The sequence below is a fragment of the Phyllobates terribilis genome, unplaced genomic scaffold (genome assembly GCF_046119375.1).
Source record: "Phyllobates terribilis strain yellow unplaced genomic scaffold, ASM4611937v1 Scaffold_1__5_contigs__length_1240528914, whole genome shotgun sequence".
NCBI classification, from domain to species: domain Eukaryota; kingdom Metazoa; phylum Chordata; class Amphibia; order Anura; family Dendrobatidae; genus Phyllobates; species Phyllobates terribilis.
Window position 1 is genome coordinate 966,812,837 of NW_027362761.1, and position 26,212 is coordinate 966,839,048.

A 26,212-nucleotide genomic window follows, 5' to 3' on the forward strand; every position below is an offset into this window, starting at 1 on the left:
CTCCTTTCTAAATGGAATTTGTCGTCACTGTGGCCCTGCTGTCACAGCATGGGCATTACCACTATAGGAGACCCGCTCCTTTATAATGGGAACATTTTTTTTTACTGAGACCCTTCTCTATGTCTCTTCAAAGGGGTATTGGGTTGCGTCCAAATTTTTGGCAGCCCTTGCAGTCACTGGATACACAATAACAGTATAGGAGACCCACTTGTTAATAATGGGAACAACAAAGCATAGCCGGCTGATGGCTCTCTAACAATAGCGAGGGCCGACTGCTGGCCCTTTAAGAATAGTAAGGGCCGTCTGATGTCCCTATAAAAATAGGCTTTATAACTTTCCGAGTCCCTCCATCATCAATAAAACAGGATGTGTCTGATGATGTGTCACACACCACATTGCCAGATAAGGTTATAAAATGTTAAAATGACATTTCCCGGTGAATGCATTTGTCTTAAAAAAATAAAGTATTATTATTAGTATAAAAACCAGCATCACCAATTTAACCTCAATGTAATTGTGGCACCCCAGGGGTCCGGTTGCCACAGTGGCATTGCCTCCCTCACAAGAGGTGATGCCATGCCTGGAAGCAAGCAGGGGTCCCCTAATCAGGTATACTAGCATGCAACACTTTCCTGGCTCCAGACATGCAAGGGGAGCTCCTCCCCTTAGCAACTGGAATCTGGTGGCGGGGTTAGTTAGAGTTAGTGAGGAGTTGAAGACAGGACAGTGAAGAGGAAAGACCTGGGGAGTGGAGCTGCACGGCAGCTCACCCCACAGAGGAGCGTATAAGAACAAGACACCGGAGTCTGAGGTTCTGGGGCACTGAAGGCCCAGCAGCAGAAACCGGAGGGCAGAAGACTGCAGGTCTCCTGGCCCCATCAAGCGCCCAGAGGCTCAGCAGCACATAGGGCCCAGCACCGCCACGTGGGAGCGACACTCCAGGAAGGCCCAAGCTGCCTGCCATACGGGTGAGCGCAAAGACGTTTTACTCAGGGACCAGGGCCGCAGCATAGCTACAAGCAGCAGAGCCAAAGAGATTCGCGCAAAGGGAAGGCCTACAACTCCATCTGGCGAGGTGGATTCCCAACTTGCTTCCAGGCCGCCCAGGCCTCTACTACCAGCTAGTACCCGTGCCCCGGTCTGCCTAACCACTGCAAGTAAAGATAAGAGGAAACCGCCATTAAGTTGTGGACTGATTATTAACTGCGCCATCCCCTGCACTACACTGCACAGCAACATCTATAACATCACCATTTCCTGCCCTGGAGCTAAGCTCTGCCTGTGGAGAGCTGAACGAACTCTACTGCATCATCATCAGCTCCAGAGGATCTGCACCGCAGAGGCGGCTCCATATAGCTGCATATCACAGGTGGCGTCACGAACATTATATAAAAACTCTATTCCCTTTTCTTTAAAACCCCTTTTATTGACCGCCCTGGGTCACGGACCGGGTCACCGCCACTGTGACATCCCCCAGCATCGACCGGCCCGGCTACCAAGTACCCCACGGCCCAGGAGGCGCGTCATAATCACATTGTTCAGCTCCTGCACCTCCTCCTCCATCTCCGAAATGACCACATCAGTCACAAGCTGACAGCACTGCAGCACTGCCTTGGCCAAGCGGCTACGGGCTGTGCTGAAGATAACATGCTTCATGCTTAATTGACAAACCGCCCAGCGCTGCAGAGTTGTTGAAAGCTGTAACACAGCAGCCTGATCTATGGCTCTCACCGCTGAACATACAGCCAGACATGGTCGTGTGTGACAATGGGCGGAACCTAGTGACGGAGAAATGACAGTCGGAGTAGATATGGTAGATAGAGGGCTATGCCAGTCCTTTAACCAAGCTAAATACAAAAAAAGCTGTGAACTGGCTCCGCAACATCCCTGGCCCCATTCACCTGTCCACGTGTTTGTGGTTAGGCGGTCCTTCCCAGTAAGTGCACTGGGGAGGGCACGGGTAATGTTGTGGGACCCGTGCTTGTGGAAGGCGGAGACGATACCGGGAGAAATAGTGGCGGCTGGGGACCGAGTATGGACACCCGGCCGCCGCCGGCATGAGGTTGTGAAAAGCTTCCGCTTTCTGCCTCCACAAGCGTAAAAGGCCATATTTCAAGTGTAAGCAGCTGCCCAGAAATCTGGCAGTTTAGTGTTGCGGCTTGTGGGTGGGTGGCTGGCTGAATACTTGCGCTTGCATTCCAAGTAACAGAAAACTAAGCAGATGGTGGCTTCTATCATTATCATGGCCTCACCTCGGCACTATGAACTCTCCTGAGGAGTCTCCGGTCCTCTGGTGGGCCCGTCCAACCCTGCCGAGAAGCAGCCCTGGCTAAGAAAAGTGTGGGGGAAGGTTCCCGGACACTCTATGGCTGCTTTTTTAATGTGGATCGGACATGCTTATGCATGTTATTTCTTAAACCGCATTGAAAATCAGGCCATTGTCCAACTCTATTCATGAAATTAAATGCGCAAAGAAAGATGTTTGTGTGTCAAATCACCACCGACAAGTGCGAGTTGATGTTGGACGGACTGCCATTGCTTCTGCAACAAGCTGCATTAGAGGACTTCCTGGGAGGAATAACACCCAGGGTAGATACGGTTTCCCTCTATGCCAGTCCTTTCACCGAGCTAAATACAACTCTCAGCAAAAATTGCTGTGGACTGGCTCCATACCGTCCCTGGCCACATTCACCTGTCCACGTGTTTGTGGTTAGGCGGTCCTTCCCAGTAAGTGCACTGGGGAAGGCACGGGTAATGTTGTGGGACTCGTGCTTGTGGAAGGCAGAGACGATACCGGGAGAAATAGTGGCAGCTGGGGACCAAGTATGGACACCTGGCCGCCACCGGCATGAGGTTATGAAAAGCTTCTGCCTCCACGAGCCTAAAAGGTCACATTTCAAGTGCAAGCAGCTGTCAAAAATTTGGCAGTATAGTGTTGCATCCTGTGGGAGGGTGGGTGGCTGGCTGCATACTTGCGCTTGCATTCCAAGGAATGGGGTAGGTACAACTGAGCGCTGCACTGGGACAAGGACGTGGACGATGATTGTTGCAAGTCTGCAACGACAGGTGCATGGCGGGAGGCATCTTCGCATGCGCCAAGGATCACTTATGATGGGCACACTTTTAGGCAGTGACCTGGGAGTCTGAAATGTTTCCAGAGGTCTTCCCCATGCTGTTCCCATGTCTTTTCAGCACTGTATACATGTGTCTGATGATGTGTCACACACCATATGGCCAGATAAGGTTGTAAAATGTTAAAATGACATTTCCTGGTGAATGCATTTGTCTTTGCTGAAAGCAATGCAAAAGTGCAAAAACGCATCAAAAATGCTATGTGTGAACATAGCCCAAGGTGTGGAGGAGTATTTTTGGTTTTGGTTATTTATTTTGCCTTATATACAAGTCATTACCCTGGAAAGGATGTTCCTTAATATATTTCTCAGGAAAATCCATTTTGGTTTTGTTTTTGTATGTTTTATTGTGAATCCGTAAAAGTGGCGTAATACTCTGACCACATTGTTGACAGCAGTGACCTGGGAGTCCGAAATGCTTCCAGGTGTCTTCCCCATGCTGTTCCCATGTCATTTGAGCACTGTTCCCATCGATTTGGGCAATTTTTAGGCCCTCTGCAGACCGCCGGGGGAAGCAGCCTGAAAAATGCTCGAGTTTCCCATAGATTTACATTGGGCTCGTTGCTCGGGTTGAGCACCAGAGTATTCCAATTTGCTCGACCCGAGCAACGAATACCCGAGCATTTTAGTGCTCGCTCATCACTAGTTGTCAGTAGTTTATAGAATAAAACAACAATGTACATTTTACTCAAAAATATACCTATAAAGAGAAAAATCTGAGAAAATGAAAATTTTGCAGTGGTCTCTTAATTTTTGCCAGAGCTGTATATTTATGTCCCAAGGTAAAGAAAGAAATTGCAGAAAATGTATGTTGTACAACTGACTTCATGGGTCATATCTGCAGTCATATTTTAGGGAAGTTCTCCAGTCCCTTTAGAATTTGCTTCTTACAAAAACATCCTTTGGGTTTGTGCTTCAAGTGAATTAAATTAATGGTTTACAAATAGTAATCTTTTCTAAACTGGGTTTGCTTTTCATGATGCGCCGGACCCTATAAATGGCGAATTTACATATTAAAGCTAGAATTAATTGAAAGGAAAAATCAAAACTCCTTTCCTTGTTTTTGTTGTTGTATTTAGAGACCTTTTAACTCTATTGCTACAATTAACATCTTACTAAGGTAAACCCTTTCTTTAATTGGTAAAATTGAAAACAAACAACAATTTACTTGTTATTAAAAATCCTCTTGGTTTTCAAGAATGGAGAAATTTTTAATTTTATAAGTTACAATTCATTGCCTATGTTTTTGGCCACTTCTGCAGTCTATTAGTGGTGGCCAATCTCCAGGGCAAGAAGCACAGTGATTACAGGCTCTTTTCTATAAAACTGCTGCTCTGAAGCTGGCCAGATCGCTAGGTCTGGCCAACTTCAGTGCTCCTGCGCATCTCAGATTCTGCAGAGGCTTGCAGCATAGATAAAACACTGTAAGGAAACAGAGCGCATGAGACCATAGGGTGACACCTTTATAAAAAGATATAATAGATCCACGTAATATGCTCATCTGAGTGAGTTGTGTAGGAACAAATGTTGTTAAAGCTCAACAACTGTTGCTGCTTCCCCATGGCTGGGGAATGAACTCCACCAGATTGCTTGAACGACAAGACAATTCAGTTGGTACAGTTGGTTTTTACACTTGAAAAAGATGCCAGTCCAGTGTGGAAACGTGTTGTGAAATAAAAAACGCTCCTTTATATTATTGGATCAAGAATCTTAATTTCGTTAAGTGCAGCACCAAACCGTGCATTGTCTTTTCCTTTTGCTTGGGAGAGTGCACACCATTAGTGGTAAGATTCATATGGTGTTAGCTTATTAAGACACCAGACAAACTCATTAAACTGCTTGTCAGTACCAGACAATTAAAAAAAAACACGTTTTTTGTATTTGATATATACACTGTGCAAACTTCGCACCTTTAGGGACTTTTAGAATAATATTATGTGTTTTAATTTACAAATTAATTAGGATATTTTTCTTCATTGACATATTATATGCATTTTTGAATAATTTTTAGACCGACACATTGTTAGATATATGAAAAAAGGAGCATCAGCTCATCCAAAGTAGAAAATTTTGTCTGCACGGAACCTTGTAGTATGCGAAGAATCCAAGTAGAAGTGAATACAATTTATCAAAGAGGAAATCCTTAAAATGTGACGTTTATTAAATGTCCATTAAAAATTTTTTCCAGCATGGGCCCTGGCAAATTTTAGGTGGACTTTTTTGTGCATGGACTTTAGGAGAGGCTTCCTTTGTGGATGACACCCATTCATGCCATTCCAGCAGTGTACGCCATATTTTATCACAGAAAATACTTACATTGGTTTGGCTACTTTTTTAATGAACTTGCATGGCGACTGTTAACTTACATGGTCGGCTTGGACATCTCCATAAGTTGGTTGCAGTTCCATCTTTGTTACATTTTTGTATCACTTTTGCTATTCTGACTGATAAGCTTTATTGATCTTGTAGCCTTCACCATTCTTGTGTAGCTAAATTATTTTCTTTCTTTGGTCTTGTGACATTTCTCTTCCATGTTGTGCCATTGCGGAAAGCGTGAAATGGGAAGAAGTTTTCATTTTTAAGTAATGTCCATTTATAGTCAACTGTCTGCTGGATACGTGTTTAAAGAATAATTAGTTGTGGTTGAATTTTTGTTAACTACAATTTTGTAGTCTAAACTTTAGCTTTGTTCCTAAGACTTTCATAAGGGTGTACTCATTTTTGCAACAGGGTCTTGAATAAATTTGTTAAGAAAATTACTTTTTTGGGTGCGCAAAATAACAAATCTTGTTTGCAATTAATGGCCCACATTTGTGAAAGTATTTGGAAGTATGTTGTAAAAAATGTTGATTCTGAAAAGAAACTAAAGGTTTTCTGACAAATCAGTTGGGGTATGCTCATTTATGCTGAGCATTGTACATCAATATAGTACATATACTTACAGTGTTAACTGACAAATGTATTTGCCTCTGTCACGCAAAATGCTATAAACTTCCCTTATACCTATTATATACACTGCTCAAAAAAATAAAGGGAACAGTCAAATAACACATCCTAGATCTGAATGAATGAAATATTCTCATTGAATACTTTGTTCTGTACAAAGTTGAATGTGCTGACAACAAAATCACACAAAAATCATCAATGGAAATCAAATTTATTAACCAATGGAGGCCTGGATTTGGAGTCACCCCCAAAATTAAAGTGGAAAAACACACTACAGGCTGATCCAACCTTGATGTAACGTCCTTAAAACAAGTCAAAATGAGGCTCAGTATTGTGTGTGGCCTCCTCATGCCTGTATGACCTCCCTACAATGCCTGGGCATGCTCCTGATGAGGTTGCGGATGGTCATCCTGTGGGATCTCCTCCCAGACCTGGACTAAAGCATCCGCCAACTCCTGAACAGTCTGTGGTTCAACGTGACGTTGGTGGATGGAGCGAGATATGATGTCCCCGATGTGCTCAATCGGATTCAGGTTTGGGGAATGGGCAGGCCAGTCCATAGATTCAATGCCTTCATCTTGCAGGAACTGCTGACACACTCCAGCCACATGAGGTCAGGCATTGTCCTGCATTAGGAGGAACCCAGGGCCAACCGCACCAGCATATGGTCTCACAAGGGGTCTGAGGATCTCATCTTGGTACCTAATGGCGGTCAAGCTAGCTCTGGCGAGCACATGGAGGGCTGGGCGGCCCTCCAAAGAAATGCCACCCCACACCATTACTGACCCACTGCCAAACTGGTCATGCTGAAGGATGTTGCTGGCAGCAGATCGCTCTCCAGACTCTGTCACGTCTGTCACATGTGTTCAGTGTGAACCTGCTTTCATCTGTGAAGAGCACAGGGTGCCAGTGGCGACTTTGCCAATCCTGGTGTTCTGTGGCAAATGCCGTGTCCTGCACGGTGTTGGGCTGTGAGCACAACCCCCATCTGTGGACGTCGGGCCCTCATGGAGTCGGTTTCTAACCGTTTCTGCAGACTCGTGCACATTTGTGGCCTGCTGGAGGTCATTTTGCAGGGCTCTGGCAGTGCTCCTCCTTGCACAAAGGAGGAGGTAACGGTCCTGCTGCTGTATTGTTGCCCTCCTATGGATCCCTCCACATTTCCTGGTATCTGTTCCATGCTCTGGACACTGTGCTGACAGACACAGCTACCCTTCTTGCCACAGCTCGCATTGATGTGCCATCCTGGATGAACTGCACTACCTGAGCAACTTCTGTGGGTTGTACTGTAGACACCACCTCATGCTACTGTACCTCTAGGGGTGAGAACAATGGCAAAATGAAAAAGTGACCAAAACAACAGCCAAAAAGGATAAGAACAGAGAAATGGTCTGTGGTCGCCACTTGCAGAACCATTGCTTTATAGGGGGTATCTTGCTAATTGCCTATCATTTCTACCAGTTGTCTGTTCCATTTGCACAACAGCAGAAGAAATTGATTCACAATCAGTGTTGCTTCATAACTGGACAGGTAGATTTCCCAGAAGTGTTATTGACTTGGAGTTACATTGTGTTTTTTAAGTGTTTGTTCCCTTTATTTTTTTGAGCAGTGTATAATAAAATCCATGAATGTAATATCATTCACATCAAGCCATATCAGGGTTATCTGCATCACGGTTATCATGGCTAATATTTCAAAAGTATACTGTCATAATCCTACGGACTTTCCTGTTATTTGTATCTGTTATAAGAAATCATTTCAGGTATTATTGTAAATGGTGAAATTCCCCAACGCGCCTGGCAGTATGCCCTCAACATAGGTCTGGAGAGGTTTATCTGAGAATGTAAAGCTGAATTCAAATGATTATTTAGTCCCATCGCTCAGGATGTCAAGTCGGCTGCCAGTTATATTAGGGACTTCATCATGACACAGACACTTGCTTCCTCAGCTGCTCCGGGCTTAGTCTCTTCTGGGACTTTGGAGGCTATTTGTTGCAAAATGGCTCATTCATCACCGCATGAAATCAACTCAACCCTATTTCTAAACATCTGAGGAGAAAAGTAATTTCAGCAAAGAAAACCATAAATGACATATTTTCCCTCTTCATTTGCAGGTTCTGGCCTCTGTCAAACATAAAATTGAACAATTTGCTTCTGTAGAGAAGAATTTTCCCATGTTACTGGCTGAAGCTCAACAATACCTGTTGGTTCGTGTGAACATAAGCCAGGGATCAACAGATGTGGTAACCAAAGGTATGTGGCATAAAGGTGCATGACAGCTGGTTCACTTGATGCATGTAAAAATAGTAGCTGGAAATCTGTATAATAGGTACAAGCAATGGTCTACATCACTGTACACCACCATGTAAGGTGGAGGCAATATACAGGGTGGTCCAAAAGTAGGTGGACAGAAAGTGTAATAAGGTTATGAAGGTTATGGAACAGTCACAGGAGATAAGTATCTCGAAATTCTAATGAATCAAGTTGTTCCCCAGTTACAGCAACAGCCTAATTCAAATGACCTTTATTTCCAACAAGATGGGGCCCCTCCACATTGTTCAAGAGTAGTCCGCAAGTATCTTTATGAAACATTTCCTAATAAATGGATTGGCCGAAGAGGCCCACTTTATTGGCCGGCACGTTCACCAGACTTGACCCCAATGGATTTTTTCTTTTGGGGAGTACTCAAGGACAAAGTTTATAGTCAAAAACCAAAAAGTGTCAGTGATTTGAAAAATTACATAAGAGATGCATTTCAAGAAATTAATACCCAAAGAGACTTGTGCAAAAAAGTTTGTCAAAGCGTAAGAGGCTGACTTCAAAGCTGTGCAAATTGTAATGGAAAACAGTTGAGCACCTGCGTTGATAAAATTTAAGGGCTTTTGTATTATTGTTCAGAATAAAATTTAATTGTCAATGTTATGCTTGTGTTAGTAAATATCATTTTATATATAAATCAAAATAAATGTTATTATTTTCTGGCCACCTACTTTTGGATCACCCTGTATATAAAAAGTCCAAGGCAAGTCTTTTGTATTGTACAGTGAATTTGTGTCTACTGGTAGAAATCTTTACCTACTGTCACAGAAAATTGATTATAAAAATAATACTTATATTTGTCACTTATATCATATGGCTGTAAATTGTCTAAGATTTGAATTTATACCCCACTATAAAATAAAGAACATTTTGTATAGAAAAATACATTACAGCAAATGTAGTATTTTCTATCATATTTAATGGGTTTGACAAAATGAAACCTTTTCTGTATAAGTGAGTGCAGATCAGGATGTGCATTTGCATGTAGGGAGGCAGAGATTTCTAGCGTTGAAGCTTTTTATTATTCCAGACACCACTTTGTCGTAGTTATTGCTGTTGTTATTATTATTATGTCTTTTTGCTGTGCAGTGATTACCTTCTGCAGTATCTTTCCTTCCCAGACTAGCTCCATATCTTTGACAAATGCCTGGTTTTGCAGGTTATAGCTGTCTTGTAACTCTCTGCTAGTTCTCCACATTTCTTGAACTGCAAGACTCCTTGTGCCAGCAATGCATAAGCAATCAGAATATAAATCGCATGGTCCTACACTATCAGACATGTCGGGAGGCTGAAAACTTTCTAACTTTTCAGCTTTTTAGTACAGCTCTACATTACTCTGTAATCTGTGCACAGTCCACTAAATCCAATAAGACTTTTACATGTATTTTTACATATGTGTGTTGCATATTTTTCCGATTTAGAAGAAGTTGTCCAGCAGCACAGAAATGTGAAATGGTATATTATTAGTGACCTAATTTTGGGGCACTGTACCAATGAAAATGGTATAAAGATGTTTTTATTATATAAGATAGTTATATAGCAGAATACATAATAAGGAAAATAAACATGAATAAAATGCGTGATAGACAGGTAGAGGGTGTACTTCTACAAGGGAAGGCACAACATGAATAAGAGCCACACACAAATGACGGTTCGAATTGCATAGGGTTTTTGCTATGTTCTCCGGGATGTCCTGTTTTAATGTTTCTACGATTTTAATTTGGAGATTTCAATAAAAGTTTTTGGTTTTATTCACATTGGAAATAAAGTGCTGGATTTTCATTAACTTTCCATGTATGCAATATGGCATGGCTTTAATTGCTTTCCATGGCAAAAACTTACAGAAGTATTATCATTCTAGTGTTTTATTCCTGTAGACATTTTGGCAAAAGTGACAGGAAGTGCAGCCATATTGGTTGGGCATAAGACCAATTATTTGTGGCATACAATACCGGAAAAATTATACCATTTTTAGCCAATTACATTTTGTAAATATAGTCATGTATTAGCGGCAATACTGTGGACCTACTTGCATGGAGACTTGGTCTGTGGTGGCTTCATGCTGATTATTAGCTGAATGAATTGTCGGTTACTGAAAGTATTCAGGAAGCAATGCACAACTTATGCTGTTGGCTTTCCTATAGATGCTATTTATCACTTCACTTTGTAATTTTTTGTGTGCATTTAGTTGATGTCTCTTTTGGACAATAGGACAGATTTTACAAAATGCGTTTTTTGCAGTCGTGCTAAAAATGAAAAGTGTTTGCTGCAATTTTTGAACATCATGGTAAAAATGTTGCGGTTTTACCTCGACTGCAGCAACAAAACACACTGCAGATGCAACGTGCAAATATGGCCCTAAAGTAACAGACATCCTTTATGAGGGATTGTAGGAATGGGATTAAGTTGAGACACCAGTTGTAAAAATACACTATAAATAAGATAGTCTATTGCTAAGCACAGCTGTTTGAGGTCATTTTAATAGTCAATTTATTTAATTATGTCATTTTTTTTCCCTCACAGATAATATACCGGGGACTAGAGATAAGGAAATGACATCTGGAGAACATTCAACTGGAGTACAGAGAAACAAGCTAGCGCCCCCTCTTTCTACAGTCTCTGCTCGTACTAGGAATGCTTTGCTTGCAGCTGCCATATTTCCAGAATTTTTAAAAGAACTTGCAGCTCTGGCCCAACAACATTCTGTATTATATTATGTTATGGGAGACAGTTTTTAGCACTTTAGTATTGTGTAGATTTTCAGCATCTTTTACAGTTTTTATGTTCATTTGTTTTAAATGAAGATGATCTATTTTCTTAGTTATTATGGTATTGTGATCAATTCCTGTACCATAAATACTTTTTACTACTTCCTGTAATACTTGATAGAAAATGGGCTTTTTGCTCCTGGTTACTGTGGTGGTTGTTTTTCCTATGTAGTCTCAATAGTCATATTTAGCAATACTGTAATGGTTTGTGCCTTTTTTTTTAACCATTTACGTTTTGTTCACATCTGAGTTGTGATTTCCCTTTATACTGGAAGGTGCAATGCTCGGCTGGATTCTTGGGTTCCACCATGGTGTTCACCAGTTATCAGGAAATATAGCTCTGCATATAAACACTAGCACTATTTTTTAACCATCAGCAACAATGGGGCAGAGTAAATATAAATGTACATGCAATCAGTCAGATGAATTCCATTAATACGAGGAGGGTTAGAGTCTACAAGAACAGGGTCAGTCTCATAGATCATCTCTGTGTTCTGGTTCCTACAGTGGATCCAGAGCAGGTAACCTTCTCCACTATGTCCATATATATCCCAATTAGGACAAGTGGAGAGGGGTTGCACATCTTGTGGAAGATTTTGCAAAACTACCTACATTGATGTCAATCTTATGAAATATGTACCTACAGCACGAAACATGTCTTACAAAATGTAACAATTTGGTCAAATAATCATGGGTGAAACGACTTCCTTGTCCAAGGAAATCTTCTAGTAGGAATAGTTATAATTAAGCACATGTACAAATCCAAATTCATATTACCAATATATCTTGAGAATCTAGAACCTCCCCATAAAAAAAATCTATTTTATACTGCACAGACTTCATTCCAAGTTGTGGCTGTTTGCAAAACAAATGTCCACTTAGTACTTTAATTGCTTGGGAAACTTTTGCACTATGTTCAGAATGAATAGGCATGTAAGTATCAGAAATTCTAATATAACTTAGGGACATTGCATTTACAATCAATAATGTGCTGTAAAGTGTGAATGGTCATAGTAAGACAAGTATATTTTATACAAATCAACAGAAAGTTCCTTTAGATTTTAGAAAAAAATATAGAATGAGGAGGCCTCTATAGGCAAAAAAATATTTATTTTTACATTTCTTTTTTATTTAAAGAGTTTGTTCGGTTACAGCAAGTTATCACTTATATGTAAGATAGATGATAACTATGGGACACCTACTGATCAGCAAGTTAAGACCCACACGGACTGGTAGATAATGAAACTTTTAACCCTGTTAATAGATGGTGTGAAAGGTCGGATGCCGAACCTTCACTCCTTTTATTATTTTTGGGGCTGCCTTAATAAAAAAAAAAGAGCAAAGCACTTGGCAACCCCATAGGGAATGAATAGAGCACATGCCATTCCATTCTTACGAGAATAAAAGCTCCCTGTTCTGCTGATCAGTGGTGGGATAACTTGCTGATTGCAGGGCATCACCTATCCACAAGATGGGTGATAACTTGATTTAACTAGACAATGCCTTTAAGGGGTAGACACAGAGCTTGAGGATTTATAGCTTTCTGTGGTTTGATTAGATTATGTGATGCCATAGTTTAAAGTGTATATCACCTAATATGTACCGCTGGCTGGGGGGGGGGGGTAATGTCAGATTACTGAAACACATTGTGAATAGGGGAGTCTGAGAAGTTGATGGGCAGTTGATGGAAATGAGGGGGAATTATGGCAGATTCACAGCAGAAGGATGCAAAATTAAGAGTAGAAACGTTAAGAGCATACCTGTCATTTCAGGTAACTTTTCAGATTAAGCTGTTATGTATGTACATGAAGAATAACACTAATTTTGGCCACTGTATCACTTGTATCCTGGATTTTGACAAGATTTCACCTCTGTAGGTTCTATGTCTAATCTTTAGTTCTCTGAGCTAATGGGTGGAGACAATATGCTATGAAGTCTCCCAGAAACTGTAAAACCTCATAAATTGATTCCTGCTTTTATTTAATATAGCACACACCAAAAAAGCAACATAGAGACAATTATACAGTAGAACTTAGCTGCATGTCTGTGAATCCAGCACTGGGGTGAGATAAATTACTTTTCAGAAAAGCTTCAGCAAGGCTTTTTTTCTTCCCCTGTCAATAACTCACTCTGCTCCTCTTCTCAACCAAAGAGTTTAATTTACATAGATAATTTGCTAATCATTGGGGGGCTGATCGCTGGGATAACAGATCTGCCAGTTAGTGGAGCACTGTACTTAGCTTTTTCGGCAATCACAAACAATTAACAAATGGGAATTATTATAGCAGAGATTGAGTATATGAACCTCTGCTCCATAAAAGACGAGCCTGCTCAATGGGACCACTGGGGGGGTCCCATCATTTTGACCCCCAGTGATTAGCAAGTTATCCCTCGTCCAATGGCTTGGAAATATAGCGCAATTTTGGGAAACTCAGTAATACAGTCCTGGCAACCCAATTTGTTTTGACCAAGACAGATTTGAGCTGTTTTAAAGAATGGATGAGGAGTTCAGTAAACGGGGAAAAGTGACTCCTAATTGTAGAAAGAAGCAGAATTTTCTGATAACATATATTACAGAGTATCATATTTGTTTTGTATTATTGATTCATACAAAGTTTGTTGAAACAATAGTGACCATTTTAGTATGTATTCTCCTTTTGGTCACATTTTTATGTAGAACTTAAGGGTCGCTTTCAGCTAGAGTTCAACATCTCTCCCTCTTTCACATACTGTCCTCAGGTAAGAGACCGTACGTCATATTTTATACAAATTGCAAACATTTTACTAGCAGAGTAGCATCGTCATGTCAACATGACAGAGACATACCTCTCACACCGAATAGTGTGTTTTCTGGCCAAAAATAAACTCAAATGGTTGGCATATACAGTGCTAGTAAAAATTTTCGACATAATTGTTCATGTAATAATTTAACTTACTCATATTGGAATGCACACATTGTAGATTCACAATGAAGGCAACAAAAACAAGGAAACAAGGAGTAAAGATGCGTGAAACAAATAAGATTGTAAGCTAAACCATTAGATTTCTCAAACTACTCCTTTTTACTCTACTGCCAGTTTTACAACCACTTGGTATTCTCTCAAATAGCTTCATCGGGAAGTCACCTGGAATGGCTTTCCAACAGTCTTGAAAGAGCTCCCAGAGGTGTTGAGCACTTGCTAGCTTCTTTGCCTTCACTCTAGGGTTGAACTTATCACAAACTATCTCAATTGGGTTGAGGTTGGGTGTTTGTGGAGGACATGTTATGTGATGCAGCACTTCATCCCTCTCCCTATAGCCCATACATAGACTGGAGTTATTTTTAATTTTAGTTAGTTTTGCGTCATTGTCCTGTTGCAAAACAAATGATGGTCCCATTAGCAGTAAACCTGTTGGGATGGCATGCCATTGAAGAATGCTGTGGTAGCCATGCTGTGTAAATGTGCCTTGAATTTGGGATAAATCACCAATAGTGTCACCTGCAAAGCATCCTTAAGCCATCAGATCTCCCCCCATGCTTCATAGTGGCCAGCTCACATGTAGAAACCAGCTGTTCGCTTTTCGTCTCATATTTTGACTCATTGGACCACAATACAGCTTTCTACTGACCTACTGTCCAGTTCTTGTGTGGATTAGCCAAAACAAGTCTCTTCTTATTTGTGGTCATCAGTAGTATAGATGTAGGGCTTAGCACTACATGAAACTGTATATCAACACTGCCTATGAAAAACACATCAGACGGGCACAAACACTTTCTAAGGGCCGATGATTCCACAAATGAATTCTTGATGAGGCATACCTGTTCATTGGAAGGTACATTCCAGGTAACTACATGATGAAGCTACTTAAGAGCATGCAAAGGGGGTATATAAAGCTGTCAAAGTAAAAGAGGGTACGTTGGGGAATCTAAGGTATAACCCATATTTTGGTCTCTTTACCCCTTGTTTCCACATATGTTAATTGTAGCATTGATGCCTTCTACAGTGTGTCTAAACTTTTATCTGGTGCGGTAAGCTAAAGAGAAAGAAATGCGTTTCAATGAAGAGAGCATATGTTTTAGCATGAAAAGGTGCGAAAGTATGCATGAAATGAAGCTTCATAGAAAGATGTGGTACATGGAACTAAGTCCCAAGTGAGTCCAGGTAATGAACAGTTTATGTCCTTCAATTTCCACAGTGAATCCTATCATATTTAGTACACTTTTTCTGCACACTAAATTTTTCTCTTTCTTTCTTTCCTTATGTCATACACATTGATGAATGAACTCCCCACCTTCCACCACTACTGAGACTCATCATTTAGAGAGGCTAGGATTACCATCTACGCTTGGCCCCACAGCAGTTTCTATGGCACAGTTCTTGTAATTATACTGCTGCTCCTATTATGTCAACTTTGACTATACAAAGTTTACACGGTCACCCAATGGCAGACAATCGGTTGTAGTTGTTTATTGTTCATTAGGGTTAGTGCATTCCAGTGTTATACGTAATACGCTATTTATACAGTTATTGTACATACATACACTCATGTCATTAGAGATTATCCACTAATGTGCCTTATGGAATCAATCACTTCAGTCTAGGTGTGGTCGCTATAAAAATGTGAATGATATTTTACATATAGTTTAATTAGTGTTTCTGGAATACCAGATTTCTCTTCTTGTTTTACAGATTACAATGTGAGACCATATAAGATATTTTACTAAATCTCATGCATATCTTTCAGAAAATATCCACAAAGCAGACTGGCTGATGCAGCTTGTCAATTTATCGTGTGGATGGCGTTGTATATTTCACCCTTTACAATGCAAACCTCCAGCTTTTTTTTCAATGATCCCTGCATCATTTCCACAACAGGAGGTCAGCAGTGGAACTGGGAATGTACTCTAAAAGTCTGTATACACATGTGGACCCATGTATTCTAATCAGAATCTGTCTGAAACCCTCAGTTCTTACTAAAATGTGTTAAACATTCCCCCCTGGAGTAATTATTTCATCTCATGTAATTGACAATCAAATCATTGCTTCATTGGAAGTAATTTTGGTTATTTCTCAAGTGCCTTTCTCTTTCTGTTCATTAATACTGTAATGAAAGCCAGAAAATCCCACACCTTAAACTTCTACATGATCAAAATCCTCTAAAGAGAATAGATTTCACTTTCCACTGGATTTTGATGTGTATAAAACTTACCCAAACAGCACAACTGTAAAAGCTGAATATTGAAGAGTTAAGAAAAGCCAATGCCTAATGTTTATACAAAAAGTCTTCAACAAATGAATTATAATAATTTTTCTGTGCAAACACAAGATATGGCCCATTGACGCTGGCCAAGTCGTTTATGGCTCATTTAGTGGCCCCTTTACACAGGCCAGCGAACAATCATGGGGACAGAATGATCGCTATTACGATGGCTCTTTTCCTATTTACAGTTCATGTTATTGGCTTTACGTCTCCCGTTTACATGGGGCGATATGCAACTGATAATGATTTTTATCCATTCATAAAAATCAAATGAACAAGTGTTTTGCTAGGTCTCCAGGCAATTGCCAACATGTTTACACCGGCATATAATCTATCATGAGCATTTCCTAAGCAAAATCCTTGTGTTCAAATATGCATAAAAAAATTAAGGAATTTTGCAAAAACTTTGCTTTTCTTCGCCTGTTCAGACCTTTTTTTTTTTGTTCTTTTTACTTGGATTTGTAAGCAGTTTATCTATGAAACAGTTATGTGACTATAGGATTGAGTTAGTTCTGGGCTACAGTAAGACTATTTGTAAGACTACTGATTGATTTTAAAGAGTAAACTTTTGCTATTTTTTGTATGTTGTTCTCTTAATTGCCAGTAGATCAGTGGGGTCCTGGGACCCCCACCCCAGTTTAGAAGACAGGTAGTTCCTGGTTGAGCATGCACACAGAGCGGAATGTGGGTGCAGTAGAAAGCATAGGCGTTCTGCTGCATCACTACCCCCCACTGTGTGCTCCTTTCTCCTGAGCTGCACACTTCTCATTGTGCCTTTGAGCAGTCAGCAATTTAGAGAACAACAATATCTATACAAATTACCATCAAAAGATTAGGTACTGTTTAAATATGGAATGGAACTCAATGTAATCCTTTGGACAGCAACTGTGGTTTAAGAAGTACAATCATGTAATTTGTGCTACATACAGCCAAAGAGCCAAGGTGCAAATGTCACCTGAGTAGCAATGCTCTGCTCTTCAGAAACTGGATTCTCACAAAATTAAAAAGTTCAGAGTTTTGTGTAAGCGAACAATAAGACATTACCTAATGTAAAAGTTATACAAGAGAAGAAAAGCAATTTAACAAAGATATTAAATTATTTACGTTAATTTATATGGTTGCCAGTTGTAAATATGTTGTGATAAGTGCACCTTCACAATTGTTCATGTTCTGAACCCTAATAGAAATGTAGTGCAATAAACTATGGCCTTACATTACATATGTGCCTTAACAAGCATATTAACTTTATGTACTTGTGGTAGTGATGACTCATTTTAAACCTAATCCATATTTTGCAAAGTGATCATTATATGACTGAGTGTGAGACAGAATCCAAAAATTACACAGTAAATGTAATGTTTCAGGCTGAAGGCTTGGATGACTGCACACTACCGATTAAGTACTAGGTCTACTAACGATAAATGAATTAAAAATGAAATTATTTAGCATTTCCCCAAATTTGCAGATTATCACAAATTCAATTTTAAGGAATTTGATTTGTGTGAATCCAGCAAAATATGGTTCAGCGAGGAAAGGGTAATTATACTTCGCTAGCCCTTTACCTGTCCCTGCAGCTTTCCAATGGTTTCCTAAGGCACCCACCCATTGCTTTGGCGCCAGCTAGGCATTGTCGCTGGCGCCAAAGTGTGGAGAGGAGACAGGTGCCAGAGTGGGTATCTTAGGAAGCAAGTAGGTGACCAGCTCGGAGCTGCCTTGGCAGGACAGGTGAGGGACTAGATGAGTATGAAGTTTTTTTTAACCCTTTCTCAGATCACCCATTTATTATGCATTGGCATCAGGAGACCTCAGAGCATGAGCTGCTAGTTTCAATGGCAATCATGGTTCATTCAATTCATATCAAATATATTCAATGGAAATTGAATTTACCACCTGACTAAATCAGTTGTTTTATGTCAAATGTATTTTTTTTTTTTACTTTTCATATTGCTATTTATATTTAAAAAAATATAGAAATCATGCAGTTTACTGGGTTTGGGGGCTATTCTAGATTCATACTACTTGTCCTTTCAAGAAATCCATGTGTGAATTAGCAGCAATAAACGGACTCATATCCTATCTTTAGTATTGAAACATTCAGTGAGCATGTGCTGGAGAAGATGTCACAGCTATTGTGAATGGTGGATCATGTGTTATCTATCAGCTGTGCATAGAGGTAATGAGACTTCTGAAAAGTCTTCTGTAAAGGACAAGAAAAAGGAGTCTAAAGGAAACACTGTGGTCAGTGTGAAAATTGCAAAACTTCACATTTTTCTTTAATATAGATATGATATGTAAGAAAAAAAAATAAATTACAAAAAAATTAAAACTACATGTAATACAAAAAACTGGTTTAAACAAAAGTAATTTTCTGATGATACATTCCATTTTAACACTTATCTTATGACTGGGAATGGAAAAATGGTTATGCATGTGACTTGCATTTTAATTCAAAGTTTATGGTAGTAACAGATACAATGGGATGGAAGGCCAAGTACAACTGTGCATTAAGTTGAAATAGACCATTAAACGTGGATATTTTCTAAAGTGTACTTAACATGATCAATTAAAATCTTTGCCACAACCTAAAGCTATTATTCTAGGTCTAGTGCAAGCTGTATGGAATAATACTCATCTGCATCTGTTACTAGCAAGCTTCTGCTACTGCTTAATAAGGCTTTGTTCACATCTGCTTTATTGCTTCTTTTCACATTGAAGCCACAATACTATAGCAGATCTATTGTATGGCAAATACTTACATACCTGATTAACTTATAATGGGGACTGTAGTGTTTCCTTTGTAGTTTTGGATAGTTTGATGGAAGTGATAATTCTGCATTGTAAGCTTTTTTTGCCATTAATAATGATGGATCTGCCAACAACTGCTCCATACTGAGCCTTTAAAGGAGTATTCTAATCTTCTGTCTTCAGGAGGGGCGGTGCACTTCTTAAGATTGACAGTTCGACCCATTGGCATGGTTGTGCCGCTGGTCTGAACTGACCAATCCCACCATGCTGCTAGCAGAGACCACATCGGAGAAACATAGTGGGAATGAAGCTTGCTGGATTCAGTGATCAGACCAGCTTCAGAGCGGAGCTTGAGTGATTTAAAGCATAGAGCTGGCAAGCAGTGCATGCAGCTTGCCTAAGTAACCAGCCACTCAGACTGCAAAGTGGCAGATAACCTAGGCATCTAGCTGTAAACTATAAAATTATTTTTTTTTAGTTTAAGAACTAAATTACAAAGTTGCTTGTTTTTACAAGCCATTTTCAATTTTAACCATTTAACAGCTTAAGACCTCCCCTTTAACAGCGATGGGAACAGAGCCCCCATACAATGAACATGTATGCTCATGTTGAATGACTTTAATAAGAAATATGGACTAAAATGTCTGCAGCTGTGGTGGCATTACAATCGATTGTTAAATGACTACTCAAACAGCAACATTCTGTAACCTAATCTGTATGTAGGGCTTAAGCCCTTTAGATCGCTTACATAAGGCTATGTGCATATTCATGTCAATATTTTGTAATAGCACGACCACAAAATGTACACATCGATAACTAATTTTTGATTACATGTATGCGTATATGTGCGTCATCCAGTAGACGTCAATGATAACGAATGATAAGGAATTGCAAGTTCCTATGTTTGTCAGGTGCGCATACCTGTAACTTTGTTGAAAATTACCAAATTGTTTAGTCCATGCTAACCTTACAGTTAGTGTATGACTATTCATAAGTAGCCTTATTCAGTATGTTTTGCACAATAAACGTTCTTCTTTTCTATCAATTTTAGAAGTGTAACAGTTAAAGGGTTTTCCACACTGAGCATAATCTGTAATGTCCTAGAGATGTTTCTGAAGGTCACCTTAGTTGGGAACACCACTATATCCTGAATGAATAAGCACTGCTTTCATTGAAAATATATCACATGAAATCAATGGATTTTATGAAAGCCTGCCAACAAGCACCTTGTAGATTTTTGCCATTTATTTTGAAAGGCAGCTATGGATTCAAAATTAGTGTCAGGACCACTAAGGACAGCAAAAGTTCATAACTTCCATTCAAACTAATTGAGAAGGAAGCAGCCACCTTTCAGTTCTGGGACCGATTTGTTTAGGACATTGTGGGAGGGAGAGAGATTAGATTCAACTGATGTGACCTTCTAATATCTCAGGATGACATGAAAGAAGAAGCTATAATAGGAATATACATCTGGGTATGTATTTAGTATTGATATATCTTGGGTTGGCTGCATATTTATTATATTTGTATACTGTTTTCTGCTTTGTTTTTGCACATTCTATGTTCTGCATTAAATATATAGTTAAGAATTTGTGTCCTTTTCTTTTTTACCTAGGTTGTGACATGAAATGGTTAAAAGACTTCTGATTAGTATAAGACTCCCTTAGGGCAGGGGGTGCACACCAGTTTTTGGTCCAAGAGACACATGGCCATACTGAACCAATTCCAAGGGCCGCAAAAAATGTAAAAGGGGGTATTTACATGAATACATTACCAGTACCATCAGATTAATAGATCACCAAAACCAAGTTTTGAGTATTAGAGGAAAATTTGGAGAGTTTCTGCTCCCAAAAAGTCAGGGTAAACATATGCTAACTTAAATTGAGTTTGTGGAGTAAAAACTCTCCCAAGTCTTTTTCACAATATTAAATCTCTAAGTTTTGAGGATTTTTAAGTTTTAACATAGCCATGAAGCACGTTATGGATTGCTACATGTATACAAGATCAGAACCGCTGTCAGCACATGAGTGCGGTGCTAGAACTACTGTCAGTTCATGAATAGAGCGCCAGATACACAGTTAATACATGAATGCAGTGCCAGAAACATCGTCAACATGAATGCAGTGCTAAAAACACAGTCAATACATGATAGCAACTCCAGAACCACCGTCAGCACATGAATGCAGAGTCAGAACCACCGTCAGTACATGAATGCAGTGTCGGAACCACCGTCAGTACATGTATTTTCTCATTAAAAAAAAATGATGAAGGTTGGACCAAACCCTGATGACAATATGCTTGGATGCAATGCTGATCAAATACAATGATGAAACTCAGTCTGTTTTTCTCGTACGCGAAAAAATTGGACATTTGAATGAGCCCTAAAACTGTGTAAATAAATGCACAGCAATTAAGGATACATTTTTTTTTCAACTGAATTACTTTCTAGAACTATAATTTGGTATTCAAGGTTCTGAAAACCTCCAAGTTAAAATTTATAATTAGTTGGATTATAATGTTTTCAAAAGTGCCTAATGTCCATATAAATGAAATATTAGCAAACTGAAATATAGTATTTTCAAAATACCATTAATAGGTCTTTGGTGAATAGCTACAGTACTGAACAATGCTGCCCAGCAGACATATATACAGTAAGCCAGGAGTTTACATAATATTTTTTTGAAATGTTTCAAAGAAGGGTTCTGATATAAAAGCTCTAATTTTCTCTAATTATGTATATTGTTTGCACTTACACTAAAAGAGATTATGACTTGACCTTGAAAACCTTCACACATAAACAAGAGCCATCCTGAGGCTGATGAGCTGTCTGCACTTAAGATCTGATGCATAATTCAGATAGGTTACCACCAACATAGAGTGGATCAGATATAAATAGCAAATCCTACATAAATTACTCATCTCTGATCGCTGGGAATATATGCATCGAATTGGTAATTAGAGATGGCTGTGATGGTATTAAACCAGTTCACAGGCATGCTTGTCAGAATAGGCTGTACCACTCAAGCTTACTGTAGGACTTTATTAAAAAGATATAATTCATACGTCCTAGTGCACAGGTCTACTATAAAATATTATATACACACCTATCGTGGGAGAGTAACTCAATTTTGGTAAACAAAGTGGGATCAACTGAAGTCAGAATCAGTGACTGTAGGAATTCACTCTCTAAGGGAGCCTTTAGGTAGCATTCACACAGGAAATGTGGTTTGGTCCAAACAGGTGCAGTTTTATTGCTTTCATAAAACTCCAATGGATTCAAAACCATAAATAGCCTCTTCTGGGCACAAAGGTATCACCGCAATTAGACATTTTATTTAGCATGGCACATATATGTCACCTGAACAGATTACAGTCCTTTCTTCGGGAGCAGACTTCACAAACACAAGAGGCACAATCCCACCAGTATCAGTATCCAGTGATGAGTGAGCATGCTCGGGTGCTTACAGAGTATCTTCGGCATGCTCGTATATTATGTTTGAGTCCCTGTGTCTGCACGATTGTCTAACAAACAGGCAATCCCTGCATGTGTTGAGGCTGTCTAACAGCCATAAATCATGCAGACGCAGGGACTCTAATATAATATACGAGCATGCTAAAGATACTCGGTAAGCACCCGAGCATGCTCACTCATCACTATCGGTATCCCCTTCAGCCTGAGCTCCAGTAGTTTCCAGCACCAAACAAATGTTCAACTCTGGGCACAGTTCACACTGAATAGGCTGCAGCTTCCACACGGTTCTCTGCTGCTCTTACAAACCGACTGCACAGCTTTTTTTAACTGACCCATGCAGTCTCCATTCAAAGAGAGACCCCGGCACGTCTCTCTCTCTCAAATACAACTCATATTTTGGCTGGTCACTTACCAGTGGCACACTAGACTCTAATCCATCCAGCAGACTGACTCACCTAATGAACACATGCCCTGGTTCTAGTAAAAAGATGGGTGCCTCTAATCAAATCATGTAGAGCTAGGACTTAATCATGTCCTACCTGGCTCTGGTTCATGACCCAGAAATTTTTTGCAGACAAGGCTTCTCCTATTCTTAATTGTTGATGTACAAAATAATTGCAAAGCTTTTATATTCAGTAAAATACACAAAATTAAACCCTACTTGGCAGTGTACTAGCTTCCATGACTATACAAGTGGCCTACTACCAACCAACTGAAAAAGATACAAAAAGGATTCCTAATAACACCAACTAGAGACTAGTAATCCTTAAATGGAATCTGCCAGTAGGATCGTCCCTTCTACGCCATCTAAATGGACATGCAGGGCATAGGAAGCTGAATAAAATGACACCCTGTTATCTGCATACTGATATCTTATTCCAGAGATATCCATGTTTTTCTTACATGTAAATGAGCTTTCCAGGCTATGGGGATGACACTTATTTACATGAGAATCAGCCTCCAGAGAGGATTTTACATGAAGGGGACGTTACCAGTGTGATGTGTAATGGCTGATATCTATCCTCCTGATCTCACTGCAGAGCTGTGTGTGATTATACCTGACACATCTGCAAGTTTCTCTCAGCTTCAGATTCCATCTCACAGGCAGACAGGATTGTAATATTGTTACAATACGACAGAGCTGTGAGAGCTGCAGAAAATGAGTTTGTAAGGAGACAAATTTCAGTTTTTCTGTTCTGTGTTAGTTACATGCCTTACACTGGTAACTCCCACTTTCATTTATAATAATCTCTGGAGGCAGATTCTCATGCAGATCAGTGTCCAGCCCATAGCCTGGAAAGCTCATTTACATATAAGAAAAATGTGCATTACTCTGGAATAAAACATCAGATTGCAGATATCAATGCATAATTTTATTTAGCCTCCTATGCAATTTAATGCAATTTTGGTATTTTTTTTTTCTGTTTATGGTGTTTAATTTATCAAAATATAAAATTAATTAACTGATCATTAGTCTTTCATGGACGCGACGATACCACATATGTATATATTTTTTTAACATCTTTATTTCTAATAAGGAAAAAGGCGTGATTCACACTATTATGCTTTTCTTTTTAGCATTTTTTTTAAATATTTTATTTTTATCTTTTACTGTATTTGTTAGTCCACTTTAGGAACTTGAACATGCAATTGACTGATAGCTTGTGGTACACACAGTACCTATACCACTGTACCACAATATTGTGGTATATAGCTAAAATCAGTCTCCTTTAACCCCTTAAGCCCCGCGGGTGGTTTGCACGTTAATGACCGGACCAATTTTTACAATTCTGACCACTGTCACTTTATGAGGTAATTACTCTGGAACGCTTCAAGGGATCCCCCTGATTCTGAGATTGTTTTTTCGTGACATATTGTACTTCATGATTGTGGAAAAATTTCTTCGATATCACTTGCGTTTATTTGTGAAAAAAATGGAAATTTGGCGAAAATTTTGAAAATTTTGCAATTTTCAAAATTTGAATGTTTAAGCCCTGAAATCAGAGCGATATGTCACACAAAAGAGTTAATAAATAACATTTCCCACATGTCTACTTTACATCAGCACAATTTTGGAACCAAAATTTTTTTTTGTTAGGGAGCTATAAGGGTTAAAAGTTGACCAGCGATTTCTCATTTTTCCAACAAAATTTACAAAACCATTTTTTTAGGGACCACATCACATTTGAAGTCACTTTGAGAGGTCTTTATGACAGAAAATACCCAAAAGTGACATCATTCTAAAAACTGCACCCCTCATGGTGCTCAAAACCACATTCAAGAACTTTATTAACCCTTCAGGTGCTTCACAGGAATTTTTTGAATGTGGAAGAAAAAAATGAACATTTAACTTTTTTCACAAAAATGTTACTTTAGACCCAATTTTTTTTATTTTCACAGGGGTAACAAGAAAAAATGGACCCCAAAATTTGTTGTGCAATTTCCCCTGGGCACGCAGATACCCAATATTTGGGGAAAAAATACTGTTTGGGCGCACGGCAGGGCTCGGAAGGGAAGGAGCGCCATTTGACTTTTTGATTGTAAAATTTGCTTGAATAATTAGCGGACGCCATGTTGTGTTTGGAGAGCCCATGTGTGCCCAAACTTTGGAGCTCCCCCACAAGTGACCCCATTTTGGAAACTAGACCCCCCAAGGCACCTTTCTAGATGCATAGTGAGCACTTGGAACCCCCAGGTGCTTCACAAATTGATTCGTAACAATGAAAAAGTGAAAAAAAAAAACACTTTTTCATTTTTATGAATCAATTTGTGAAGCACCCGAGGGTTCCAAGTGCTCACAATGCATCTAGATAGGTGCCTTGGGGGGTCTAGTTTCCAAAATGGGGTCACTTGTGGGGGAGCTCCAATGTTTGGGCACACAGGGACTCTCCAAATGCAACATGATATCCGCTAACAATTTGAGCCGACAATTTGTTAGCGGATATCATGTTGCATTTGGAGAGTCCCTGTGTGCCCAAACATTGGAGCTCCCCCACAAGTGACCCCATTTTGGAAACTAGACCCCCCAAGGCACCTATCTAGATTCATAGTGAGCACTTGGAACCCCAGGTGCTTCACAAATTGATTCATAAAAATGAAAAAGTGTTTTTTTTTTCACTTTTTCATTTTTACGAATCAATTTGTGAAGCACCTGGGGGTTCCAAGTGCTCACTATGCATCTAGAAAGGTGCCTTGGGGGGTCTAGTTTCCAAAATGGGGTCACTTGTGGGGGAGCTCCAAAGTTTGGGCACAGAGGGGCTCTCCAAACGCAATGTGGTGTCCGCTAACAATTTGAGCCGATTTTCCATTCAATTTGTTAGCGGATACCATGTTGCATTTAGAGAGTCCCTGTGTGCCCAAACATTGGAGCTCCCCCACAAGTGACCCCATTTTGGAAACTAGACCCCCCAAGGCACCTATCTAGATTCATAGTGAGCACTTGGAACCCCAGGTGCTTCACAAATTGATTCATAAAAATGAAAAAGTGTTTTATTTTCACTTTTTCATTTTTACGAATCAATTTGTGAAGCACCTGGGGGTTCTAAGTGCTCACTATGCATCTAGATAGGTGCCTTGGGGGGTCTAGTTTCC

General features: G+C 39.7%; 1 protein-coding gene across 2 annotated transcripts in view; it reads left to right on the forward strand.

Moving 5' to 3' along the window:
* Nucleotides 1-20,738, forward strand: part of FHIP1A (FHF complex subunit HOOK interacting protein 1A) — a 412,196-nt gene extending 391,458 nt beyond the window's left edge. For both annotated transcript variants that reach the window (XM_073642529.1, XM_073642528.1), the window contains 2 exons: nt 8,191-8,329; nt 10,919-20,738. In XM_073642529.1, the coding sequence (XP_073498630.1) occupies nt 8,191-8,329; nt 10,919-11,133 (354 nt within the window). In that variant the 3' untranslated portion in view covers nt 11,134-20,738. The remainder of the gene's footprint in view (nt 1-8,190; nt 8,330-10,918) is intronic.
* The last annotated feature ends 5,474 nt before the right edge of the window (nt 20,739-26,212 follow it).